Source organism: Saccopteryx bilineata, chromosome 4 (assembly GCF_036850765.1).
Source record: "Saccopteryx bilineata isolate mSacBil1 chromosome 4, mSacBil1_pri_phased_curated, whole genome shotgun sequence".
NCBI classification, from domain to species: Eukaryota; Metazoa; Chordata; class Mammalia; order Chiroptera; family Emballonuridae; genus Saccopteryx; species Saccopteryx bilineata.
Window position 1 is genome coordinate 214846684 of NC_089493.1, and position 27995 is coordinate 214874678.

At 35.9% G+C, this 27995-nt stretch overlaps 1 protein-coding gene across 4 annotated transcripts in view; it reads right to left on the reverse strand.

The window, feature by feature from the left end:
- Positions 1–533: 533 nt before the first annotated feature.
- TMEM161B (transmembrane protein 161B) overlaps positions 534–27995 on the reverse strand; it is a 91055-nt gene continuing 63593 nt past the window's right edge. For 3 of the 4 annotated variants that reach the window (XM_066273770.1, XM_066273772.1, XM_066273768.1), the window contains 7 exons: positions 12759–12910; positions 12188–12248; positions 11139–11279; positions 8373–8486; positions 3583–3757; positions 2239–2335; positions 534–1076 (listed from right to left, as the gene is read on the reverse strand). In XM_066273770.1, the coding sequence (XP_066129867.1) occupies positions 799–1076; positions 2239–2335; positions 3583–3757; positions 8373–8486; positions 11139–11279; positions 12188–12248; positions 12759–12910 (1018 nt within the window). In that variant the 3' untranslated portion in view covers positions 534–798. The remainder of the gene's footprint in view (positions 1077–2238; positions 2336–3582; positions 3758–8372; positions 8487–11138; positions 11280–12187; positions 12249–12758; positions 12911–27995) is intronic. The other variant, XM_066273771.1, reaches the window with a different exon arrangement.

Here is a 27995-nt window from a genome sequence, read left to right on the forward strand (position 1 = left end):
TGATAAATATATTTAGAATATTATACAGAACCATTTAGGATCATAAAATAAAATATGGGATGCCCAAACCTAACAGCAAGATTGCAAATGTTCATTACAGCCAGTCCTTTTAAAAGATACCTCAAGTTGGATAAAATACATTTGAAAACAATACTCTTGCTACTCTCAAGCAGCAGTACTTGTAGCTATCAAGCATGTACATCTCCATTAAATTTAAAATTACTATGCAGCTTTCTTTACTGTAATATACAGCAGCAATTTCTTCCTTTCTGTTGGATTTTTCTGTTACTGTTGTTTGAAGAGTGACTAATATTATTACCAACAGAAGCAATCTTAGCTCCTTTACATCCTCTAAAACATGGCTCAGTTTGAAGAATGTTCTATAGGCAGCCACATGAACAGTAACAGTACCTTAATGCCATTAAGAGCAATCAATCAATAACAAGTCATGTGAAAAGTTTCAAAGACTGTCTCAGAGGTTTCTGTAAACCAAGGTAATCAGAAGTATTATCCTTGTAGATAGCCCTCTCATATCAGTTAATACAAGGAGTTAAAATTTCCAATGCCACAGTATAGCAGTTAACAATCTATTGTGTAATTTTACATAGTATACCATTAATTCACCCTGAGAATACAGAGGAAGCATTTTAAGCAAGATATTCTGATATGTTTCCTTTTTCCTTTGTATTGGCTTTCTTCTGTTTTATTTTATTATTTTATTTTTTTGTCAGTCCTTCAAGGGCACAATCATTTGAATCCAAAGTGTGGCTTGGATATCCTTTTTTTCTTAACTGAGATTCATGCCACAGTGAGATACTGGTGATAGAAAAGCCCAAAAAGGCTTGTAGAAAAGAGGCAAGCAGCAATCCACCAGGTTAGAAAAGACAGAAGTCCTCGGAAAAGCAGGGGAGTGAAAATGTTCTTTAAGCTGCTCAGTGCCACTGTGATTTGTGTAACAGTTACCTTCATCTTCCCGTCAGCAGATGGCAATTCCGAATAAACCGAATTGGAGGGTACATTATTATCCACTGGCAAGGCAGAGAGAGATTCTGGATAAACACCCCAGGAATGATTACCTAGAAATTCAAGACACAAATAAAACTTGAAGAGCAACTGAGTCCAAAGCGTCTTCTTAAAAATAATAAATTCTTTAACTTACATTTGGAATTAAAAACAAGAATTTTAGTGACACAATAAAATATTTTGTTAAAAATACAGTAAAAAATAATCTTTTGACATACCTAATAAAAAATTTATTTAACTTGACTAGATTATAATCTGCCCTCATCAGTAAAAGTACACATAAAAGCTACAAGTCTAATTTACTTTTAATAATTGCTCTAAAATCTTCTAAAATAATAAAAGCAGTTTTTCCTTTATATAATACATGAATCAACTATCTCTATGGAGTGAGAGGGACAGACTTAATAACTTCTTAGAAATCTTTTCTTCCTCTATAATATCAAAATAAATTTCTCAGAAATTATCTATGATTTCAATGTGAGAGGCTATATTAATAGCTTCAAGAAATGTTTTCATCATATACTTTCTAATGCTGAATACGATCTGAATCACATCCTCTACAACTGAGCTATTCTGGCATGTTCCATAGGTTCCTAAAGGACACTTCCATCTCTCAGCTCTATGGTATCTACTAAGCCACCCAAATACTTTCAGTTCCTTTAGTTTCTTACATCCTCACACTGGCACCAAGGAACATGGTCGATACAATAATGGGTAATAATGTTCTTGAACAGCACCGCACAGGTACTGGGCACCATAGTAAACAGACTTATAGAACTTTGTTCTTCCATGCAGAACATAAGCTAAGTTTCAACATAAGTTATCTATAAAATAGACTCACCAAAAGGATTCTGTAATTCATGTAAGTTTACAAGTATCTTGTAATAATTTCAATGTTAGGCACTAAAAAAACCTTAGAGTCCTTTCATAACACAAAATAACTAAGATCAGCAGTGCTCACTCAAGTTATTCAGTAAATTTGGGAATTAACCTTTAGTAAACAGTTTTTATAAGTAAAGCATAACATAAAACCATATGGGCCTCAGTTTTCATAATAAAAATGAGAAATCCAGTTCTAAAGCTAAGTTTCCCATGTTTCCTCTTCAAACTTTTAAAGAGAGAAACAATTTTAAGAATATTTCTTTGTTGGTACTAGAAGCATTAATTACAGGTAGAAGGTAAAACGACGCCTCCCAGTTGCCAGGGCATGCCTACCTAGTGTTTTCAAAAGCAGAGTTGTGTGGAGCAGCATGACCAGAGGTGCCACATACTGCAGCGCAATGACACAAAGGTAATAAAAGACTCGAGCCACCTGCAACCAACAACATTCTTAAGTGTCTAATATGGCTGACATATTATGAATGAAAAAAACTTTCAAATAATTGTCAAACTGAACTGTTTAAGACTAAGTAATCCTTTCATGGAAAAGAAATTAAATAGTAAGTTTGTAAATTATAAATGCCCCTAAACTGACTTCAAAAAGGCTCAATTTAAATATAAGTATTTTGAAATGTGAAAATATTAAATAATTTCCTTTATAAAACTCTTGTGATAAATATTAGAAAAATAACCACTAAAATTCAAATGGTATATATTCACATACATTCCAAATATGTGTAAAACAAAATGATAAAATAAAGACAGACATCTAAAAAAAACAACTAACAATAGCAGGTGGGTCACATAAGTGCATAAACCCTGAATAAATAGAAGTATTAACTCCCCATCTATATGAACATATTCAACTGAGGTCATACTATAGAGTATGAAAATATGTAAGAGGAAAAAGAAAAAAAGTTGAATCTTCATAAACACTCCTGATTTATAAATCAGAGTAAAAAATAGGGGACCTAATACCAAATCTCTAAAAAAATATGAAATAAAAAATAAAGACATGATCAGGTGCCCTGGCTGGATAGCTTGGTTGGTTAGAGCATTGTCCCAAAGCACAGAGATTGCTGGGTTAGGGCCCACTCAGTAACATTTTGATGTTCCCACCTCTCTCTCTCTCTCTCTCTCTCTCTCGCTTCCTCTAAAATCAATAAAATAAACATTAAAAAAATAAAAGACATGGCCAGGCTAGGTCCAGTCCACTACAATGGTGTATGGATTCCTAGCACTTTCCTTCTCTGTAATCCCCATTAAGTTAAATATTCATTTTTCATGTTCAATTCTTAAAATAATATTAAATAGAATAAATGTAGTCACTAAAATCAATAATTCCTACTCTTTAATTCATAAGGGCTGGACAACGTATTGTAATGTCTTTCAAATCAATCAGGGGTTTCATTTTAGCAACAGGAGGCATACCACAGCTTCACACCACACAACTTTATGAGACTTAAAGCACTGAAGGCAGGAAGAAGAACTAAGATTCTTTCTTCATTTAGCACCAAAATCAGATCAAGGGCTCTTTGATGTCTGTATAAAATCATCCCATTTACTTACAATAAGAAATAGAAAATAAAATTACAATCTTGTTAAAGAAAAACCAAATTCTTTTTTGTCTTACAACACATTATTTACCATTTTTCATTTTAACTACAGTATGAAACTTACCATTTTCTGTAATTCAACCATACTTATGCGCCCTGCTTCTTTCTTCATCTGATCCACACATTTCTGGGCTAAGTTTAAGTAAGCTTGCAGGTGACTACGCATCATGGCCAACCGCAATGCACACAGCAGGATTATTAACCAGAGTCGAAGAGTATCAAATGTAGCTTCTGTCATTCTACAGATCAAAAAGTTGACACAGTCCTCTCAAAGATCATATTATGCTAGCAAGCCAGTTATATGCGCTAATGTTCACCATATAAACTATATTTAGCTACAGCTGGAGTTATATAGCAAAAGTACCCCACTCTGCCATAGACAAACCTATGTAATACTTTGATTTTCACAGTAGGACCAGATAAACAAATGCATCATGAAAAGCAAAGTAGTTAACAGCTATCTAGAAGAAAAAAAAGCAGAGCAAAGTTGGCATCTTTTCCTCTATCTTCCCGCCTCCACGGGGAAAAAAATGGCTGTAAAATAAAAAGAGAAGTTGGGTCCTCTCAACCTGGACGCTAGGAGAGAGCAAGGAGACCACTGGAGACTGACTGCCTGTGGAGCCAGCAAGTCACGACTGTGCACGGGGTGCAAAAGCAGGGTTACAGTTATTCATATGGAAATGACACAGTACTGTAATTAGTGGTATAAGAATAAATTGTTTCATGTACGCACAACTGTAAACCTACTTTTGTCCCACCCTGTAGTATTGGCTGAGTTTCCTCTGATATATTTGAATAAGATCTTTCACTCTGCTGAGTTCGTGTTTGAAATCACTAAAAAAATCAAGGTTCTGATACATTATGAAGCAATCAGATGCCTCAGATTCCTCTCCAACAAGCCATTTTACCAGCTATATGCTGAAGCTGGCTCAGTTTCTAAGCAATTCCTCAAGGCTAAGGTTAGAACTCCAGTTCAGATGAACCCTTAGGACATTTTTTTCAAGAAATTAGGCTACTGGTGAGGGTTCCTTAAAAGACTTTAAAAAGAAGGGGTAATTTCTGATAGACTTTTGGGGTTTACTATTTATAAAAGACCATGATTTCTGCTTTGATAAAGGATCACATTGTAAATAACCTCAAAGCAATGACTAGAGCATACTGGGCATCTATTCTAATCTCTAGGACATACTGGGCATTAATCCATGACTGTTGAAATGTGTGGAGTGATCTTCAAGGTAGAATCTGGAATGTACAAGAGTCTCCCTCCAATGTTATGATGATAGGGGTAGAATAAATGACTGTTAAACAAAGCACCTTATAAAACTTTTCCCCCTAAACAAGTTCCTATACCACCCCTTCCATCCAGTTTAAACACCTAGAATAGGAACCAAAACTGCAATATGGGAGAAGATGCCTGGGGAAATAAGTTACAGTACAGGAAACAGAAAAGGCACAGATGTGTAAGTGTACAGTTTTGTTTGAACTATTGATGAAATGGAGATCATAAGTGGGGATGGAACAAAGGCATTATTATGTATGCTCTCTTTTGGTTTCCTCTTAACAAGGTCATAAGTGCACTTGGATATAAAAATCCCAGTGGAAAAGATTAGGAAGAATAAAGGAATAACATTTTATCTACAAATTTCCATTACTATGAACAATGAGAATAAGAAGACAGTCATCTGAAACTGACAGAACACAAGATGCAAGCCCATTCACAGCCTTGAACCTTTCCAGGGGGCCAACAGACAGCACTCTGCTCCTTGAAGTTCTGCAACAAGGAGGCTTGACTTGTAGCATCCTGAAGACAGCTACTGCACAGACTTTCAGGGGGACAGATAATGGGAATGAAGGGCATACAATAAAGCAGTGAATCAAAAAAATATTTGCTCAGTTTATGAGTTCAGTATTTAGGGTAACAGTCATTAAGTAGTATCTCCTTCTTCAGATTATTTGACTTCATAAAGCTCTGGTAAGTTGATCTAATGGGGTCAGGAACAACCCAGAGATGGGATAAAATATAATATATAGGAAAATAACAGGCAGAAGACATTTCTCCAAATTCCTGCAGTTATTCTAAATTTCACTGTATATAGTCTCCTGGTTTTCTCACAAGGTCACAGCTACACACAAACTGTTTGCCTGCATCTTATTTTTATTTATTTTTTTATGTTAAATCAGAAAACATGGGTGAATTTAAATACATTTCTGGGATGAAACTGCATTATAACCATTTTTGCTTCTGATTACAAATAAAGACCTTTCCATAACAATTTAGTCCCTATAACAGATAAAATACCTGTCACTTGCTTTCTTCGTCATGTTTTCTTCAATTGATAGGCAGCCATTCTTTCTCAATCTATCATCACATCCACTTTGAATTTTAAACAAAAATTAAAAATTTTTTTATTTTTGTTTGTCAGACCATAACATTAAATGAGATATTACAGTCTGACAAATAGAAAATAAGATGGAGTAGAAACAAAGCTGCAATTCTGTTTGAATTACTTAAAAATGGGTAGAAATGGGGTGGAGCAAAGGGAAAAAAGCTATAGGAAGAAGATCTTTGGTCATCATGCATAACACATTTTTCCTATAATTTAATATACATACAAGAAAAAATTATTTATCTCCATTTTTTTTTTTTTTCTGATGTGAAAAGCAGAGGCAGAGAGACTCGCAACCCGACCATGATCCACTTGGCAAGCTCACTAGGGGGCGATGCTCTACCCATCTGGGATGTTGCTCCATTACAACCAGAGCCATTCTAGTGCCTGAGGTGGAGGCCATGGAGCCATCCTCAGTGCTTGGGCCAACTTTGCTCCAATGGAGCCTTGGCTGTGGGAGGGGAAGAGAAAAAGAGAGAGAAAAGGGAGGGGGAAGGGTGGAGAAGAAGATGGGTGCTTCTTCTTGGTGCCCTGACTGAGAATCGAACCCGGGATGTCCACACGCCAGGCCGACACTCTACTGCTGAGCCAACCAGCCAGGGCCTAACTCCATTTCTTTTAAGCATGGTATTTGCTACTAACCTGCACCAAGTTTAGTTAAGCTAAAAGTGACACATGAATGTTGGCATAACCACTAACTGCTTTATATACACCAAACTGACTGAATAACCTTAGCCAAATTATTTAACTTCTAAGTCTATTACTTCATCTATAAAATGAGATGAGAACAGCAATCACAACAAAATTATTGTAACAGTAAGAGATAAAATATGTAAAAGTATCAATACTTAACATAATAACTAATATTTGATGGATACATCAAAAACGCCAGTTTCCTGATTTCCTAATTAAATTAAGTTAATATAAAATCAGAGAACATAGTAACAGAAATTTAAAATCAAACTTCTTTGACCAAATTTTAAAGAAAGACCGGGAATGCTTTCAGCATAAATGACATGAGTTAGAAGTTTCTCTGAGATTCTGTCTAAGAATTCTTAGATTCTTAAGATATATACCCCCTCCACCAAATACAAGCGAAGTTTATTTAGAAAGATACAGAGGTAGAAGTGAACCATGGAAGAAGTGAGCCAGCTGGACTGAAAGCGCTCAGGGAGTAATTTACAGAGGCACATCTCCTTTAGAGCTTAGGAGGCATGCCTGGGGGAAGAAGGAAGGAAACTGGAAAGGCTCAAGCACGCTCCAGAGAGAGAGTGAGTCAGTTTTAAGTACTGAGTGAATCTGTTATGTTAAAAATTACCACTGAGGCTTACTTCTGCAGGGGAGAAAAAAACATTGTAACTTCTGTGGATACTTCCCTAGCTTAATAAGATTAATTAACTCTTAAAAAAGTTATGGTCATCAAAGATTATATAATTCCAAGACAAATATGTACCAGGATGTGAAAGAAATAGATAAAATACATACTGTGGAGTCAATGACTAGTCAAATTTTTCTATTTTACTTTTGATGAAGCAAAACAACGAAAGGAACATTTATTAAGCACTTAATTCATCTGGCTGCATTACATGTGTTCTTTCATTTAATTCCAATGATAACTTTATGAGATAGATGCTATTATCTTCATTTTCCAGATGGGGAAATTGAGGCTCAGGGAAGTTAAATAATCTCCCTCAAGTGACAGTTTTAGTGGAGATCAGAACTGGGGTTGAAACCAACTCTATATAAATCTTTCTATTACTGTTAACATCATTTTGCAAGGCTCATAATGAGTTAATATATCAAGTACAGTTATTACTGCCTTTTAATAAATTGTTTCTCTGTCTTCTTGCCATCTTCTTCTGTTAAAATATATTTGTCTAACTATGGAAATGACTTTATAGTAGTTAAAATGTTAAAAAATTAATTATTTTACATTTTGATAGGTATGATGATAATATTGTTATATAGAAAAATGTCCTTACTTTTAGGTGTATATAGCACATAGGAAAAAATGTTATGCCTTTAATTTACTTGAAAAACCACATAAAAAAACCCCAAAACAAAACAAACAAAAAAAGGTGAAGCAAACATGGAAAATGTCAAATACAATGGAAGCTTCATATATGAATTTCAACTTATACTTAAAAGAATTGCACAAGTTATCTTAACAGAAACAATGACACGGCAATAGAAAAATGTCAGAAAACTGGACAGTAAGTGGAAAAGGAGAAAAACCTACCTGTATATAAAATAATGTTAATGCAGGGTAATAATCATTCATATTCATTAATAAAGATCACAAGAGATTAAATGATAACCTATAGCTTCAATTTAATAACACATCTTTTAGCATTTCTATTGTTTTAAAAAGTGTCCTGATATTCTCCTTAAAAACTTAAATACAGTAGATAGCATTTTTGATTGTATAATAAAATAAAAATTTTGCCCCCAAAATACCCATACTTACAAAGGGACACTTTCTTTCCCCAATGGTGGGTTCATAATGTAGTCTTTGGTGATTGGTTTTACCCAGAGCAGAACCATAAACAAAGGTGCCAAGAAGTTGATATGAAGTAATGTTCTGAAAGGATGTAAGAAACAAATATAAAAAACCAGAAACAAAATACTCCGAAAAACTACAGAAAATTAAGACTTACAAAATGAAGACAAAACTTATTTGCAATATTCTATGTACTTAAGATTATTTTATATTTATCATGATCACTTATCACTGATTTGAGCCCTTGCAAAACTACTTCATTGTCTTAATTTTTCAGATAAGAAAATTTAGATCCAGGCAAGTTGAATGACTTACTCATGGCAATATTACTGACAAGGGGCAGAACTAGCACTAAAATCTAATTCTGTTCACTTCTAGTGTTAACAATCCCTCCTACCTTCCTGATTTAATACAGTTACTTAAATGATTCTCTGACAACATAGTCATGAATTCAAAGAATTTTCAGTATGCAGTGGTCATCTTCTGATACTTTCAGTGTAGCTGAAACAAAATGCCTCATTATTTCCAAGTAAGAGATAGTGATTAGCAATGTCCATAATACAAGAAGGCACATGGCAGATGAAACATATTGCAACAACCAATAACTGAGGAAACTTTCAATATGTAATGATCATGTATATTGTTCTGATTACATTGTTAAAATCATAAATGAATCACATATTTTTATTTCTTCTTGGAGTATTATAAACATACATGAAGTTAATTTTCCTATCCTTTACTAACTAAAATAATTTACATCACTCCTAACAAGGAAATATACTTCAATACAGCAAAATGTTTCAGGTATGAGTTATTACTTCATTGTCACCTACTGTCTCAAGTTTGTTCCCTACAGAGATAGATGACTAGTAGGGATTTTTCTTATTTTAGAAAAAAGACAAAGCCTTCAGATTATTTAATTACCATGTACTGCTTTCATTATTTACCAGACTGAAGGTTAAACTGGAGGATTTTAAAAAAACACACACACACACACACACACACACACACACACACACACACACACTCTTGAATATACCACTGCAGTGAAAAGGACAGTAATGTATGTGTGGAAGCAGGGCTGGGGCTGGGAACCATGAACACCTAACAAGGAGAGGTGGAACTCTGGCTCTGAGCGTTGGCATGTAAACAAGTACTAGTAGGTGGCCACCGGTGTGAGGACAATGCTGCTCTTTGGGCCAGTCATGCTACTCTTACAACAGAACTAGACTGCCCACACCCCTGTATGTGGTGAGTGCTACAACACAATGCGGGAGAGCGGGTGCTACAATAAAATGAAAATAAAACTCCGAATCACCAAAGTTAAAAAATCTTAAAGAGAAGCCATGCTTTAGTGAAAAGGAGACTAAAATGTGCCTCCACAGACCCCAAACCAGAAAGAAATGTTTTAAATGCTTTTATAAAGTGATTCGTCCATCCCACAGGCTGGGTAAGCCACTGGGATGGGGGAAGAAAGCAGCAGCACTAACATGCGGTGTTGCTAGGGAACACTCTAGTAGTCAGGAACAGCCCACAGCAGTCTCAGTAGCTAATGAAGAATTCCCATCCACCCACCCTGTCAGCTTATCTAAATCATTAAGACGGGGGTTAGTGGACTGAAGTGTAAGTGTTGAGAAGGGGAGAGAGCCAGGTTTTGTTTTAAAATAAGCCATTAGAGAGACTGATGGTGGGAGAAAGGCAGGATGTAGCCAAGAGCATGCTGAGTAAGAGGAGGGAAAAGAGAAATGAAGGAGAGTGGACTGGGAAGTGAGAATAAGTAAACACACACGGTACTTTGCAAAAAATGGAGTTGAGGAAACCAGAGTCTCTCAAAAGTAAATAAAAATGACATAGGTAAGAGAAATATAAATGTAAAAGGACTAGAGAATCAGCATCATTATGTTTGGGTTTTTAAAGGCAGAAATGTTAGAAAATTATCACTCAGAACTTAATGCCTATATATGCATATATCAATAAGGGCTATTCTTATGAAAACATATAAGGACCATACATCAACATGGGCTTCTCCTGCAAAGCAGAAAAACAATGAGATAAGAATCTGGATGTAGGTATGTCCTGGAAATATAACCCTGTCATTCTGGCAAGGTGTTGACATCAACAAAAAACCATTGACGACAACCACAAAGAATACAGTAAATGGCCTTTGAATTTTATCTATATTTTCAAGTATGATTTCTCCATTTGAGAACTAAAATAGAATTTGATCGTTAAAAGCAGTCTATGATATTTGACACTATACAGTACTAACAATCCCAAAATAAAACAATGCATCATTTTAACAAGTTGTACAAATACTTGTGTGCAGATTTTACTTTCAAAACTTTTTTAAAAATTTTAAATAAAAAATATTAAATTTTAAATAAAATTATTTATACAAAATTTAAATAAAATATTCCATAGATTCTTTGGTTCAGTTTTAGAGATTACAGTATCATAAATTGACCTGAGTTAAAAAGAATTAACATAAATAATGACATTTCCATTTTAAGTAGGTAAAACAATTTAGCAACTGATGTTAAATTTTTTAAACCAGGACTTAAAAACTAGAAATGAATAAAAAAAATTTGCTTATAGTAGAAAGAGGAAGTAATGTAATATCAAATGGTTATTCATTAATTTTCAATATAATATGATTTCATTACAATAATATACCTTCATTAAGATGAAAAACATATATTTATCTGCATGTGCTTATGTACATTTTCCGCTTACTGTGTAATTTTTTCTGTTGCCAAATTCAGTGCATCCAGATGCATTTGAGCCAGCCGTAATCCCGGAAATGTCAAAAAAGCCCCAATGAGTGAACAGATAATAGCCAGGAAAAATTTGAAAGTAAGTTTTGAAACAGGACCCCTAAAAAATAAAAATTGTTTTAAAAACTTTTAAGTTTTTAAAGTTAATTTTCTAGGAATATTTATTTTCTGTAATCAACCATTTAAATAGCCACAGTAACAACAGTAATGCACAAAGAGTAAACTTCTACAAAAAAGACTGTGGTTATTCAATTATCTATAATAGATTTTAGCAAAATAAAAATTAAATCAGGACCTCTTTAGCCACATTTGTAACAATCCAACCTACATTCAACTTAGAATTTGATATGTGACTCAGATATAAACTTGGTTTAATTTCTGGTGACTGAAGAAATAAATCAAGTCCAATTAAAAAATAAAAAATTCTATGTAAGATAGTAATTTTATACAAATGTAATAATTATAAGAATATTTCTAAAAGTGATGGTCCTACTTAAAAATAAAAACCTCTTTTCATTGATTAAAAAACAAAGAACTGGCCCTGGCTGGTTGGCTCAGTGGCAGAGCGTCAGCCTGGCGTGCAGGAGTCCCGGGTTCGATTCCCAGCCAGGGCACACAGGAGAAGCACTCATCTGCTTCTCCACCCCTCCCCCTCTCCTTCCTCTCTGTCTCTCTCTTCCCCTCCCACAGCCAAGGCTCCATGGAGCAAAGTTGGCCTGGGCGCTGAGGATGGCTCCATGGCCTCTGCCTCAGGTGCTAGAATGGCCCTGGTTGCAATAGAGCAACGCCCCAGATGGGCAAAGCATCGCCCCCTGGTGGACATGCCGGGTGGATCCGGGTTGGGCGCATGCGGGAGTCTGACTGCCTCCCCGTTTCCAACTTCAGAAAAATACAAAAAACAAAAACAAAAAAACAAAAACAACAACAAAGAACCTCTTATAGTAAGTCTATTTTACTAAAAATGAAAAGATTTAAATTTAAATAATGCTTGATTGAAAAAAAACTTACTGAGATTCTAAACCTTGCTTTTCAAGAAACTGCATCGCACTGTCTGAAAAATTTGTAAACCCTGTAGGGAAAGAAAATTACTTTTATCAGTGGGGTAAAATACAGTATATTTCTTTGGAAATAAAATGCTAGAAAACAGAGCATTTTAGATTTTGAAGTGACTAGTTTTGCTGTTTCATGTGCTAATTAGTATGCCCTAATGCAATAAAATTTGGTTATTAGCAGGAACAGTCTTTGGAAACATCCCTTTGATATCTGTATATTCCATAAGTGTGCATAAAATTTGCATTAAGATTTGCATCTTTATGGATATGAGTAAACTTTAGCATTACAGAAACTCATTTAACTATAAGAAAAAATGGGGAAAGAGTAGCATTTCTAGTGAAAGGTAACAAAATACTAATAGAAGATCTTACTTTGGAATAATAAAGTTAATTATTTAGGACATTACAGAATATGCACCTCTAACATAATTTAAAAAACTTATCTGATGTAAAACATATTTAAATATTAAAGTAAAAATATTAACACTAGATAAAACTGATTTTTAAAGTTGTATAAAATTTTTTACCTGTTTCGAGTCCAAATTCCAGATAGTTTTCTGTTACAATCAAGACTGCCATTGCTTTAACGAAGAAAAAAAATCCAAAGGTAACACAGACTGATTTTTCACCACCATCTTTTACTTTAAAATAGTGTGTAGTTAATGAAAATAGAACTTTGCTGCAGAAGGAAAAGTTCAGGAAAAAACCACAAATAACTTTGTGGGAGTTAAACACAACCATCTTTACAGAACTTGAATTCCAATAAAATTTGACTATATTTATTTTGATTTTTTTTTGACAACATGCTTATTATATACAAGGTGCCCTCTAGAAAGAGATAAAAAAAATAATGAAAATCTGAATAGTCCTCTAGGATATAGTATTTAAAAATATAAAGCAAAGTGAAGTTCATAACTAATGAAAAATGCATATACACACATTAAGTTGTAATTAGAAAAAGATGTATTTCTAGTTTTTTTCTGACTCAAATTTTACTAGGAAGTTATTATAATAATTTTATGACAGGTTCTCAGTGACATGAAAAGACAAGATAGAGGTTATATTATGGAACTATCTTTTATTGGACATGTTTATTAAGTAGTTTATATTCAGAATTAAACACAGAAACACAAATCACAGGAATCAGCTGTAAGTCACTCAATAACTCAAAATTTGAGAATTCCTAATGCCCACTGATAAGCTGTGGTACAAAACTAAGTATCAGGTTCAACATATCACAGTTTGATTACACAAGAAAATTCTAGAAAACAAGTTCCAGTTGAGTACTCAAAAACAGACCTATTAAAAATATTAAAATATTTTCATTTTATATGAAAAAAATAGATTTTATCTGAATTCCCCCTCACTAATTAGTCAAATCAAGATTATATCAGAGGACAATCCAAACTAGACTGCCGATTTCCATTATACCAAATCAATCTCCTTGAAAGCATAAACCCAACAAACAAAATAGGTGCTTGGCAAAAAAATATAGAAGAGCATCTATTACATAAATGATAAGTCAAGCACGGAAAACAGTAACAACTGTCACATAGTACTTGCTAAGTGAGGCATTACCAGTTAATTCATTCCATCCTCACTTTAGCTAGCTATTATCACTACTTTACAGATAAAAACCCCCAAAACTGGAACAGATAAGTGAAGTAACTTGCCCAAAATCACACAGCTAGATTAGAGGCAGTTGGGATTTTTTTATCTAGGCAGTCTGCATCCAGAGTCTGTTCACTTAACAACTTATTATACAGCTTCTACCAAACTGTATGCAGCATGTAAGTAATAATGGTAATTTAGCAGTCACACATGAAATCTTTTAAAATAGAGCTCCACGACAGAAGCAAACAGTTCAAATATTCTCATAATCAGAAGAATCCTTATTCAGGAAAGGTTGGGCAAGAATAAGGACGCTCACCCTTACTCTTTAAAAGGAAGCTGTCCTTTGTTGCTGTATTTTAAAAACCACTAATATAGTTATTCCCATTCTCCATTATTAGATACTATGTAGGATCCTGGATATAAATCTAGAATCCCAACTACTCCAAGCTAGCATCTACCCTAAGTTAGCCAACTTGAAGGTTTTAAAGGTAGATGACTTTTTGGCATCTTTCAAATGGAACATAAAAACAGAAATAAATCACTACTATAATGTAAACTCCACTATATCAAGAATTCTTGTCTCTTATTCACTGCTGTAGTTAGAGCACCAAGGAGAGTGCCCGTCATTCAATTGGTGAATAAATTTTGCCACACAAATAATGTTTTACACAGTAGTTTTAGGTAAGCTTAAAGAGTACTAATTATATGCTTTAATGGTAAATAGACCTTTTGAAGAACAATATAAAAAACTGTTTCGCTGGGACAATATACTCAAAGTAGAAAACAATATAGAAAACATTTTTGTCTAAGATCTTTTATCGTTAGTAATAGAAATACAAATTATTTTCCACTCATAGTTATACATTTAAAAGATTTTCTGGGTTTTATAAAGACTAAAACTTGGATGGATAGTTCCCCCTTTAAAATGTCAACAACAAAAATTCAAAGTACAGGAATAGCTCTTCCTGACCCACCTATTCCTGGGGCAGCCAGGACCTCAGAACCTTGTGTGACTGTGATAAGATCTTCACAAACCTCTGTTAGTCAAGTACGTGATTTTTTTTAAATTAAGTGAGAGAAAGGGAGGCTGAGAGACAGACTCCCGTATGTGCCCCAACCTGGATCCACCTGGCATGACCCCAATGGGGTGATGCTCTGCCCATCTGGGGCTGTAGCTGTGTTGCTCAGCAACAGAGCTATTTTTAGCATTTAAAGTGAAGGCTACTGGAACCATCCTCAGCACCCAGGGCCAACTTACTCAAACCAAAAGAGCCATAGCTGCAGGAGAGAAAGAGAATGATAGAGAAAGAGAAAGAGAGAGCAAGAGAGAAGGGGGAGGGGTAGAGAAGCAGATGGTAGTTGCTTCTCCTGTGTGCCCTGATTGGGAAGTTGAACCCAGGACATCCACATACCAGGTGATGCTCTACCACTGAGCCAACTGGCCAGGGCCAACACCTCAATTTTCAGTGAGTATCATCATTTACCTGCCTTTCAATTTCCTCGCCTTGTTTAATTCCACTCTAATTAAGCTCCCTATCACACAAATATCTCTACTTTTTCAGATACCATGATCTAAGATAGATAAATACTTTCTCAAGTTTGTTTTCATAATTCATTTTTCCTTGAAAAAAATATGATCTTGTATGCTACATTATAGACCAAATAAACTTTCATGGGCTAAGGGGGTCATTTATAGAATTATTTTTCTAAAAAGAAAAAAATCATTTAATTTCCAAGCATTTCAAAATATAACCTAAATCTCACTCTTTGCCTGAGGGCCCAAAACCCAGGTTGAGAAACCACTGCTCCATTTTTACTAAATATTGATAACAGAATCTATAAATGTACAATTCCCAACTCATTTACTTACACTAAAAAGCAAAATAACATCTTTAGACAAAACTGGTATCAAAAGACCAAAATGAAATTTCTCAAAGATGATACCCACAACCAAACTTTGTTACTACAGTAAAAATTTTAGGCTTTGCAGGCCATATACAGGCTCTGTGGCATATACTTCTGTTTTTTAATTTCTCTAAACATTTAAAAATTTTAAAAACCATTCTCAGCTCAAGAGCTGTACAAAAACACAATGCAGCTCGCAGCAAGCCAGTTTACCAACCCCTGTACGAAAGCCTAGCCTCTTACATAAAGGACGAGACAAAGGGCAAGGGGGGAAAGTCACTTCGAGAAAAGAAGGATGATAAAGACAGCAGAATTTATCTCCCATATATATAGACACACACATCTTTTGATACATAAGCTATCTACATATGTTATACAGGAGGTCCTTGGGTTACAACAGTCTTGACATAATGATGTTTCGAGTTTACAACGCTCACTCTCATAAAAACTTAAAAAAAAATTGAGACGTGTTTCAGTTTACGCTGTTAGCATTGTACTTACAGACTAAGTGGGTGAACTAGTTTGGTTGTGTGTGGTAGAAGAATAAATATGCTGTAATGCGACGTATGAGTGAGGAAGCTGGCGTCCCCTAGTACACCATTTTAGACTGTTAGAAGTTCAAGTGTTCCGTTTGTGTTGTTTTGTTTGGCAACTTTTTGGCCCTTATCATGGCTCCTAAACTAAAGTCAGAGTCTTCAGATGGTAGTGCTCTGAAGAGGAAAGCCATCACGATGGAAGTGAAATGAGATATTTTAAAGAGATCAGAAAAAGGAGAATCAGCCACATGCTAGGCTTTAGCTGCTCTACCGTAGCCACAATGATCAAGGATAAAGACCATATATATCCTAGAGCATGTAAAGGGATCAGTCCCTATGAAATCAACTGCAATTAGTAAACAGCAAAGTGGCATAATGATTGAGATGACAAGATTGCTAGTTTTCTGGCTGGAAGACCAGCATCAGTGGCATATGTTAGTTTAATGTTGATTCAGGAGAAGGCTAAAAGATGTTTGAGGCAATAAAAAGTTAAAAGGGTGAAGAGAGTGAACAGGGGAAGAGAGTGAAGAGTTTGTAGTGAGTAGGGGTTGGTTCATGTGTTTCAAAGCTCATGCCAGATTGCATAATCTTAAGGTGCAGGGTGAAGCTAGTGGGGATGAGAAAGCAGCAAGCGAATTTCCTAATAGGTTGGCTGAATTAATCAAAGAGGGGGGCTTCTGTGCTGAACAAATGTGGAATGTTGACGAGAGGCCTTTTTCGGAAGCGTATGCCTAACAGGACCTACATCACCAAGGAGAGGACAGCACCAGGCCATAATGGTGGCAAGGAGAGGTTGACTTTGCTTCTCGGAGGGAATGCTGAAGGGGATTTCGAACTCAAGTTGCTGTTGGTGTACCAGCCAGAGAATCCAAGGGTACTACAGGGCATTTGGAAGGGTCCACTGCCTGTCGTCTGGAGGTCTAACAAGAAGGCATGGGTGACACTTCAGATTTTTGAGTAGTGGTTTTCCAGCCATTTTGTGTCAGCACTGTTAGCAAGAGCCAACCTTTTAAGGTACTGCTAGTGCTGGACAATACCCCTGGTCACATGAATGATTTTAACCCTATTGTCAAGGTGGTTTACCTTCCACCTAATACACTGCCCTTTTACAGCCCATGGACCAAGGTGTCATTGCCTCTTCAAGGCCTGCTACCTCTGGAGGACACTTTCTGTGGCCCTTAATGCAATTGAAAAGGACAAGAACTTAACACTCAAAGACTTTCAGAAGTCTTAAAACATTTACAATGCTGTACAAAACATTGTTTTTGCCTGGAATGAAGTGAGGCGAACAAACTTAAATGGTGTGTGGAAAAAACTGTGTCCCCAGTTTCTGTATGACTTCCATGGCTTTGAGGAGTGGAGGAGGCTGTTACAGAGGAGGCTGTTGCCATGGGTGAACAGCTTAATTTGGAGGTAGAGGCTGAAGATGTCAGAGCTCCTGGCGTCAAATGGAGAGGAGTTATCTGCTGAGGACCTCATTCAGCTGGTGAAGCAGCTGATTGAATAGGAAGAGACAGAAATCCAAGAACCCAAGAGATTTACTACCAAGGGTGATGAAACACCTGTAGTACAGGTAGAATCATCTCCAGCATCTCCTGCATGTTCCTTAGACAATCCTGATTCCCCTGACCCAGTATCCCCAGCACCTTCTGCAGGTTCTCCTGCCTCTCCAGCTTCCTCCTCCCAATAGGTCACTCTCTCCCACCTTGCAATGCCCCTTCCAGTGTGCAAGCCAGCCACAAGAATAAAGCTTTTTTTTTTATACTTTTTTTGTAATTTTTTTCTGTTATTACAGTACAGTATTCTTGTCCTTTTCCTTTTTCTGTGGCTTAGTTGAGTTTTTATGTTCTAGATAATGATTTTACAACTGTGTTAGTTAAGATAGGTAAGTGACTTAAGCTAGGGTGTGTTTTGACTTACACCAAAATTCAGGTTATGCCACTGTTGTAGGAATGGAACTATGCCGTAACCTGAGGACCCCCTGTACATCTATATTTCATATAACTAACTAAAGATAAATTTATTTTAAGAATAGAATTAAGAATAGAATAGGCAAAAATTTTTAAACTAGATTTGAAATATACACTTGAGGAGAAGTTCCATCAAGCACAAAGGGTATTAAAATGAGAGGACCTCAGTCCGGGGAGTTAAACTATCTGACTATCAAGAAAGAGTAAGAGAAGTGGAGTGGGTGAGATTACAGAAGGAAAGAAATTATCAGACATGATAAGAAACAATTTCCAAACTCAAAGTTTCCAAATTAAAAAAGCCTACCAAAAGCCCAACACAAAGAATGAAAAAAAAATTCCAACAAGGTACATAATCATGAATCTTGAGAAACTAGATAGTTAAAAACTTCCTGAGAAGGAAAACAGTGCAAAACAAGTCACACGCAAAAGATTAAATATCATGACATTGTATTTTTTTTCTTTAAAAAAAATTTTTTTAAAATCAGTTTTGGTCACGGAAATGGCACCGTGAGAAGCGTGTCCGACAGCTCTCCCCTAAATCACAACAAATTTATCAACTAGAAACAGAAAAATTTATCCTTGGAGCATTCCGGAGTTCCACACAAACTGAAAGCAAAAGGACTGTTATCACTTGAATCTGAGAGACGAGGGTGTGGAGGAAGCTACCGCAGTGACGCTCATTCAAGCTGCGAGGGAGTGCGCCTGCGTGCTATCAATAAGACCACCCTCAGATGCCGATAAGAAAGAGGAAATCGAATATTATGGATACAAAAGAAAGAGAAGTAACACAAATAGATGTGGAAAAATCTATGGAGAAAAGACTTAACATATTGGAAGCCTTGGAGCTAAATGACAGAGAATTTAAAATAGAAATCTTAAAAATACTCAGAGATATACAAGAAAACACAGAAAGGCAATATAGGGAGATCAGAAAACAACTCAATGAACACAAAGAATATATTACCAAGGAAATTGAAACTATAAAAACAAATCAAACAAAAATGAAAAACTCAATTCACGAGCTAAAAAACGAGGTAACAAGCTTAGCTAACAGAACAGCCCAGATTGAAGATAGGATTAGTGAAATAGAAGACAAACAACTTGAGGCACAACAGAGAGAAGAAGAAAGAGACTCAAAAATAATAAAAAATGAGAAAGCCCTACAGGAATTGTCTGACTCCATCAGAAAGAATAACATAAGAATAATAGGTATATCAGAGGGAGAAGAGAAAGAAAATGGAATGGAGAATATACTCAAATAATAGACGAGAACTTCCCAAGCCTGTGGAAGGAACTAAGGCCTCAAATTCAAGAAGCAAACAGAACACCAAGTTTTCTTAACCCCAACAAACCCACTCCAAGGCACATCATAATAAAGATGACACAAACCAATGACAAAGAAAAAATTCTCAAGGCAGCCAGGGAAAAGAAGAGTACAACATATAAAGGAAGGCCTATTAGATTATCATCAGATTTCTCAGCAGAAACTCTACAAGCTAGAAGAGAGTGGAACCCAATATTTAAAGCCCTGAAAGAGAGGAACTTTCAGCCACGAATACTATACCCATCAAAGCTATCCTTCAAGTATGAAGGAGATATAAAAACATTTACAAATACAGAAAAGATGAGAGAATTTATCAACAGAAAGCCCCCACTCCAGGAAATACTAAGGGGGGTTTTCCAACCAGATTCAAAGAACAAAAGAAAACAACACCACAAGTAACAGCTCCACCAAGAACACAATAAAACCAAACTTAAACTGTGACAACAAAGGAAAAAAAGGGGGGAGAGGATAGAGATTAACAGTAGCAAAGGATGATGAAGTGCAGAAATACTTATAAGATAGGGTACTACAATGAATATGGTAGGTACCCTTTTCATTACTTAATGGTAACCACCCTTAAAAAAACCACCACAAAAACACTTGACTTAAAAAAGGTGGCAACAGAGGAAAGAAGTATGAACACAAACAAACAAAAACAAATGATAGAAAAACAAAAGAGAAGAATCAAACTAGATACAAAACTAACAGAAAGCAATTTATAAAATGGCAGTAGGGAACCCACAAGTGTCAATAATTACACTAAATGTAAATGGATTAAACTTACCAATAAAAAGACACAGAGTAGCAGAATGGATTAAAAAAGAAAATCCAATTATATGCTGCCTACAAGAAACACATCTAAGCAACAAGGATAAAAACAAATTCAAAGTGAAAGGCTGGAAAACAATACTCCAAGCAAACAACACCCAAAAAAAAGCAGGCGTAGCAATACTCATATCTAATAATGCTGACTACAAGACAGAAAAAGTACTCAGAGATAAAAATGGTCATTTCATAATGATTAAGGGGAAGTTGAATCAAGAAGACATAACAATCCTTAATATATATGCACCAAACCAAGGAGCACCAAAATATATAAGACAGCTACTTATTGACCTTAAAACAAAAACTAACAAAAATACAATCATACTTGGAGACCTCAATACACCGCTGACGGCTCTAGATCGGTCATCCAAACACAGAATCAATAAAGATATAGTGGCCTTAAACGAAATACTAGAACACCTGGATATGATAGACATCTACAGGACACTTCATCCCAAAGCGACAGAGTATACATTTTTCTCTAGTGTACATGGAACATTCTCAAGAATTGACCATATGTTGGGCCACAAAGACAATATCAGCAAATTTAGAAAAATTGAAATTGTACCAAGCATATTTTCTGATCATAAAGCCTTGAAACTAGAATTCAACTGCAAAAAAGAGGGGGAAAAACCCACAAAAATGTGGAAACTAAACAACATACTTCTAAAAAATGAATGGGTCAAAGAAGAAATAAGTGCAGAGATCAAAAGATATATACAGACAAATGAAAATGAAAATACGACATATCAGAATCTCTGGGATGCAGCAAAAGCAGTAATAAGAGGAAAGTTCATATCACTTCAGGCCTATATGAACAAACAAGAGAGAGCCGAAGTAAACCACTTAACTTCACACCTTAAGGAACTAGAAAAAGAAGAACAAAGACAACCCAAAACCAGCCGAAGAAAGGAGATAATAAAAATCAGAGCAGAAATAAATGAAATAGAGAACAGAAAAACTATAGAAAAAATCAATAAAACAAGGAGCTGGTTCTTTGAAAAGATCAACAAAATTGACAAACCCTTGGCAAGACTCATCAAGGAAAAAAGACACAGGACTCAAATAAATAAAATCCAAAATGAAAGAGGAGAGATCACCACAGACATCATAGAAATACAAAGAATTATTGTAGAATACTATGAAAAATTATATGCCACCAAATACAACAATCTAGAAGAAATGGATAAATTCCTAGAACAATACAACCTTCCTAGACTGAGTCATGAAGAAGCAGAAAGCCTAAACAGACCAATCAGCAGGGAGGAAATAGAAAAAACTATTAAAAATCTCCCCAAAAATAAAAGTCCAGGCCCAGACGGTTATACTAGTGAATTCTATCAAACATTCAAAGAAGACTTGGTTCCTATTCTACTCAAAGTCTTCCAAAAAATTGAAGAAGAAGCAATACTTCCAAACACATTTTATGAGGCCAACATAACCCTCATACCAAAACCTGGCAAGGATGGCACAAAGAAAGAAAACTACAGACCAATATCTCTAATGAATACAGATGCTAAAATACTACACAAAATACTGGCAAACCGAATACAACAACATATTAAAAAAATAATACATCATGATCAAGTGGGATTCATCCCAGAATCTCAAGGATGGTTCAACATACGCAAAACGGTTAACGTAATACACCATATCAACAAAACAAAGAACAAAAACCACATGATCTTATCAATAGATGCAGAAAAGGCTTTTGATAAAATACAACACAATTTTATGTTTAAGACTCTCAACAAAATGTGTATAGAAGGAAAATATCTCAACATGATAAAGGCCATATATGATAAACCATCAGCCAACATCCTATTAAACGGCATAAAACTGAGGACTTTCTACCTTAAATCAGGAACAAGACAGGGTTGTCCACTCTCTCCACTCTTATTCAACGTGGTGCTAGAAGTTCTGGCCAGAACAATCAGACAAGACAAAGAAATAAAAGGCATTCATATCGGAAAAGAAGAAGTAAAGCTATCACTTTTTGCTGATGATATGATCCTATACATCGAAAACCCGAAGGACTCCACAAAAAGATTATTAGAAACAATAAACCAATACAGTAAGGTCGCAGGATACAAAATTAACATACAAAAGTCCATAGCCTTTCTATATGCCAACAATGAAATATTAGAAAACGAACTCAATAAAATAATCCCCTTCACGATTGCAACAAAAAAAAAATAAAATACCTAGGAATAAACATAACAAAGAACGTAAAGGACCTATATAATGAAAATTACAAAGCATTGTTAAGGGAAATCGAAAAAGATACAATGAGATGGAAAAATATTCCTTGTTCTTGGATAGGAAGAATAAATATAATCAAAATGGCCATATTACCCAAAGCAATATACAAATTTAATGCAATTCCCATCAAAATCCCTATGACATTTTTTAAAGAAATGGAACAAAAAATCATCAGATTTATATGGAACTATAAAAAACCCCGAATAGCCAAAACAATCCTAAGGAAAAAGAATGAAGCTGGGGGCATTACAATACCTGACTTTAAACTATATTATAGGGCCACGATAATCAAAACAGCATGGTATTGGCAAAAAAATAGACACTCAGACCAATGGAACAGAATAGAAAGCCCAGAAATAAAACCACATATATATGGTCAAATAATCTTTGATAAAGGGGCCAACAACACACAATGGAGAAAAGAAAGCCTCTTCAACAAATGGTGTTGGGAAAACTGGAAAGCCACATGCAAAAGAATGAAACTCGACTACAGCCTGTCCCCGTGTACTAAAATTAATTCAAAATGGATCAAAGACCTAAATATAAGACCTGAAACAATAAAGTACATAGAAGAAGACATAGGTACTAAAATCATGGACCTGGGTTTTAAAGAACATTTTATGAACTTGACTCCAATGGCAAGAGAAGTGAAGGCAAAGATAAATGAATGGGACTACATCAGAATTAAAAGTTTTTGCTCAGCAAGAGAAACTGATATCAAAATAAACAGACAGCCAACTATATGGGAACTGATATTTTCAAACGACAGCTCAGATAAGGGCCTAATATCCAAAATTTACAAAGAACTCATAAAACTCAACAACAAACAAAAAAACAATCCAATAAAAAAATGGGAAGAGGACATGAACAGACACTTCTCCCAGGAAGAGATACAAATGGCCAACAGATATATGAAAAGATGCTCAGCTTCATTAGTTATTAGAGAAATGCAAATCAAAACTACAATGAGATACCACCTCACTCCTGTTAGATGAGTTATTATCAACAAGACGGGTAATAGCAAATGTTGGAGAGGCTGTGGAGAAAAAGGAACCCTCATTCACTGTTGGTGGGACTGTAAAGTAGTACAACCATTATGGAGGAAAGTATGGTGGTTCCTCAAAAAACTGCAAATAGAACTACCTTATGACCCAGCAATCCCTCTACTGGGTATATACCCCAAAACCTCAGAAACATTGATACGTGAAGACACATGTAGCCCCATGTTCATTGCAGCACTGTTCACAGTGGCCAAGACATGGAAACAACCAAAAAGCCCTTCAATAGAAGACTGGATAAAGAAGATGTGGCACATATACACTATGGAATACTACTCAGCCATAAGAAATGATGACATCAGATCATTTACAGCAAAATGGTGGGATCTTGATAACATTATAAGGAGTGAAATAAGTAAATCAGAAAAAAACAAGAACTACATGATTCCATACATTGGTGGAACATAAAAATGAGACTAAGAGACATGGACAAGAGTGTGGTGGTTACCAAGGGTGGGGGGGGGGGAGGGAGGACATGGGAGGGAGGGAGGGAGAGAGTTAGGGGGAGGGGGAGGGGCACAGAGAACTAGATAGAGGGTGGCGGAGGACAATCTGACTTTGGGCGAGGGGTTTGCAACATAATTTGATGACAAAATAACCTAGACATGTTTTCTTTGAATATATGTACCCTGATTTATTAATTTCATCCCATTACCATTAATAAAAATTTATTAAAAAAAAAATCAGTTTTATTTATTTTTTTAAGTATTCAATTTTCAGAGAGGAGAGAGAGAGAGGGAGAGAGAGAGAGAGAGAAAGAAGGGGGAGGAGCAGGAAGTGTCAACTCCCATATGAGCCTTGACCAGCCAAGCCCAGGATTTCGAACCAGCAACCTCAGTGGTCCAGTTCGACGCTTTATCCCACTGCGCCACCACAGGTCAGGCTATGACACTGTATTTTTTAAGAGACACTTTTGAGGTAGAAACACTGGAGCAGTATCTTCAAAATTATGAAGAAAAGTATTGACAACTTAGAATTACTGATGCAATAAATGAAAGTACGTAGAGCATTTAGGCATTTTCAAAACTGTGAAGTCTAAAACTAGTTAGTTATCTTACTTGCACACTTTGGCCGAAAGCTCCAAAACATTTGAACAAACCAAGATACAGAAAAACACTGAATCCTGGATAAGGATATTGGAGACTGAACTTGGGAGAAAAAGAAAGAAAGTCCTACACTGACAACAAAAGTCAGCCCCAGGAAGACAGTTGTAGAGCAGGTCCAAAGAGCAACCAGTCCAGATAAAAGTCAGAGAAACTGAGGTCTCTAAGAAAAGTACCTCAACAAAAATTAAAAAATAAAACTAATCCAAGCTATAAGTGACTTTGGGAAAAATTTATTGAAAAGCTAGTGGAATTAATAACAGAAAAAAAATAAGTAAATTTATAAAAACCATTAATTAATGAAAAAATTGCAGAAGAAGCTATAATACCTTATACTGCTCACATATATATTTATGTAGGGATAGATTACTGAATACTGATTTTAGCAAAAATTGTGAAGTAACTACATTAAAAACATAAAGGAAAAGAAGCACAGAGGATGGCACTGTTTAAGAAAGAAAAATCCTGTGCTGTTCAGGTAGCTCAGTTGGGTAAACTAGAGCATCATCCCAATACGCCAAGATGGCAAGTCTGATCCTCGGTTAGAACCAACCAAAGAATGTATAAATAAGTGAACAACAAATCGATGTGTTCCTCTCTACCATAATTGATGAATTAGTAGTATAAGTATTGTATTTTACTTATTTTTTTATTGATTTTAGAGATGGGGGAGAGAGAGAGAGAGAGAGAAATACTGATTTCTTGTTCACTTCCTGATGTTTTCATTGGTTGATTCTTGTATGTACCCTGACAGGGGATCGAACCCACAACCTTGGCATACGAGGACAACACTCTGACCAACTGAGATACTCAGCCAAGACAAACATTACATTTCAAAATATGTAGATTTTTAAAAAGATTTTATTTATTCATTTTAGAGAAGGGGGGGGAGAGAGAGAGAGAGAGAGAGAGAGAGAGAAAGAGAGAGAAGGTGGGGAGGAGCGAGAGAGAAGGTGGGGAGGAGCAGGAAGCATCAACTCCCATATGTGCCTTGACCAGGCAAGCCCAGGGCTTGCTTGTATTTTTTTTTTTTCTTTTTTTACAGAGATAGAGAGAGGGATAGATAGGGACAGACAGACAGGAATGGAGAGAGATGAGAAGCATCAATCATTAGTTTTTCGTTGTGACACCTTAGTTGTTCATTGATTGCTTTTTCATATGTGCCTTGACTGTGGGGCTACAGCAGACCAAGTAACCCCTTGCTCAAGCCAGTGACCCTGGGTCCAAGCTGGTGAGCTTTGCTCAAACCAGATGAGCCTGCGCTCAAACTGGCAACCTTGGGGTCTCGAACCTGGATCCTCTGCATCCCAGTCCAACACTCTATCCACTGCGCCACCACCTAGTCAGGCAAGCCCAGGGCTTTGAACCAGTGACCTCAGTATTCCAAGTTAATGCTTTATCCACTGTGCCACGACAGGTCAGGCTAAAACGTAGATTTTTAAAAGCTAGCTAAACAGGATCAGAAGTAGCAAGGGGGTAGAGAAGGAAACTTTTAAATTTTAATACAGCCCTTTCAGTACTTTTGTCTACATAAGCTATATATATATACATATTATTTAATAAAAGATACCATTTTAGAAAATTCAACTTATATTTTAATAAAGTTTTGCTTTACAATGTTCCCTACAATCTGGATAAAAGTACAATATATCCTGGAGTTTAACAGAACCTAAAGTATGTACAAATTCACTAAGTATAAAGTACGTCTGTATCTCATACTAATCTTTTCAAACATATGTACTGAGATTTCCACATCCTAAGAATTAAAAGATTGAAATGTTAATGACAATGTTAACCACCTACTAGAACTGTGTTTTATGCTTGTGAAACACTACCAACATAAAAATGTAGTATTTCAATAGTTTAATTTTCCACTTGCAAAGACGTGATCTATAATATGCCCAGAACAGAATAGAACAAGTATTTAATCTATTTTATAGAGAAGTAAACAAGCAGTTCTTCCAAGAGTTATATTCTCCCACCAGAAGGGAAAAAATCTGAGTATTTTCCAGCAATAACCCTAGGGCCTAAAAGATTATTCCTAGCCAAGAACTTAAAGATTTACTGAACCAATTGAAGTCTACTTTGGGATTTTATTTTGCAGAACTGTCATCACATTTCAACTCAAAACTCAACTACTTGCTCTACCAAACTTTTAGAGCAACATGTATTTTATTCCATCTATTTGAAGCCCAAATATATAGTAGTACATGCGGTGGACTTCTAAAAAAATTGACTTTTTTAAAAAATTAAGTGAGAGACAGGGAGGCAGAGAGACTGACTGCACCCAGACTGGGATCCACCCAGCAAGCCCCATACCGAGATGATGCTCTGCCCATCTGGGACTGCAGCTATGTTGCTAAGCAACCAAGCCATTTCAGCGCCTGAGGTGAGCCCATGGAGCCATTCTCAGTGCCAGGGCAACTTTGCTCAAACAATTTGAGCTATGGCTGCAGGAGGGGAGAGAGAGAGAAAGAGAGAAAGAGAGAGAAAAAGAGAGGAGGAGGAGGAGTGGAGAAGATGGTCACTTCTCCTGTGTGCCCTGACGGGAAATCGAACCTGGGACTTTCACATGCAGGCTGCTGCTCTACCGCTGAGCCAACTAGCCAGGGCCAAAATAACTTTCATTAGCATTAGATATATCATATTATAATCTGGCTCCCTTTTTTACTCTTTTTTAAATGTTTGTTTATTTTTATTGATTTTAAAGAGAGAAAGGGAAAGAACAGGAGAGAAACAGGAACATCTGTTCCTGCATGTACCCTGACCAGGATTGAACAAACAACCTCTGTGCTTCAGGATAATGCTCTAACCAACTGAGCTATCCAGCCAGGGCTAATCCGGCTTCCTTTTTAAGAAACAAGAGAAATAACCACACTGTGGTATCCCATTTGGAGTCACTCACTGACAACTATGGTTAACTTTATTTTGAAATCACTTGTAGAGACTTCCTGTACTAGCTAAGATAGTAACAAAGTTTCTTGTTGAGCTATTTATTAAATTTCTCTAATACCTACATAAGAAATTGTTTTGTTTTGTTTTTCTTTTCTTTTCTTTTTTTTTTTCTGAAGCTAGAAACGGGGAGAGACAGTCAGACAGACTCCCGCATGCGCCCGACCGGGATCCACCCAGCACACCCACCAGGGGGCGTCGCTCTGTCACAACCA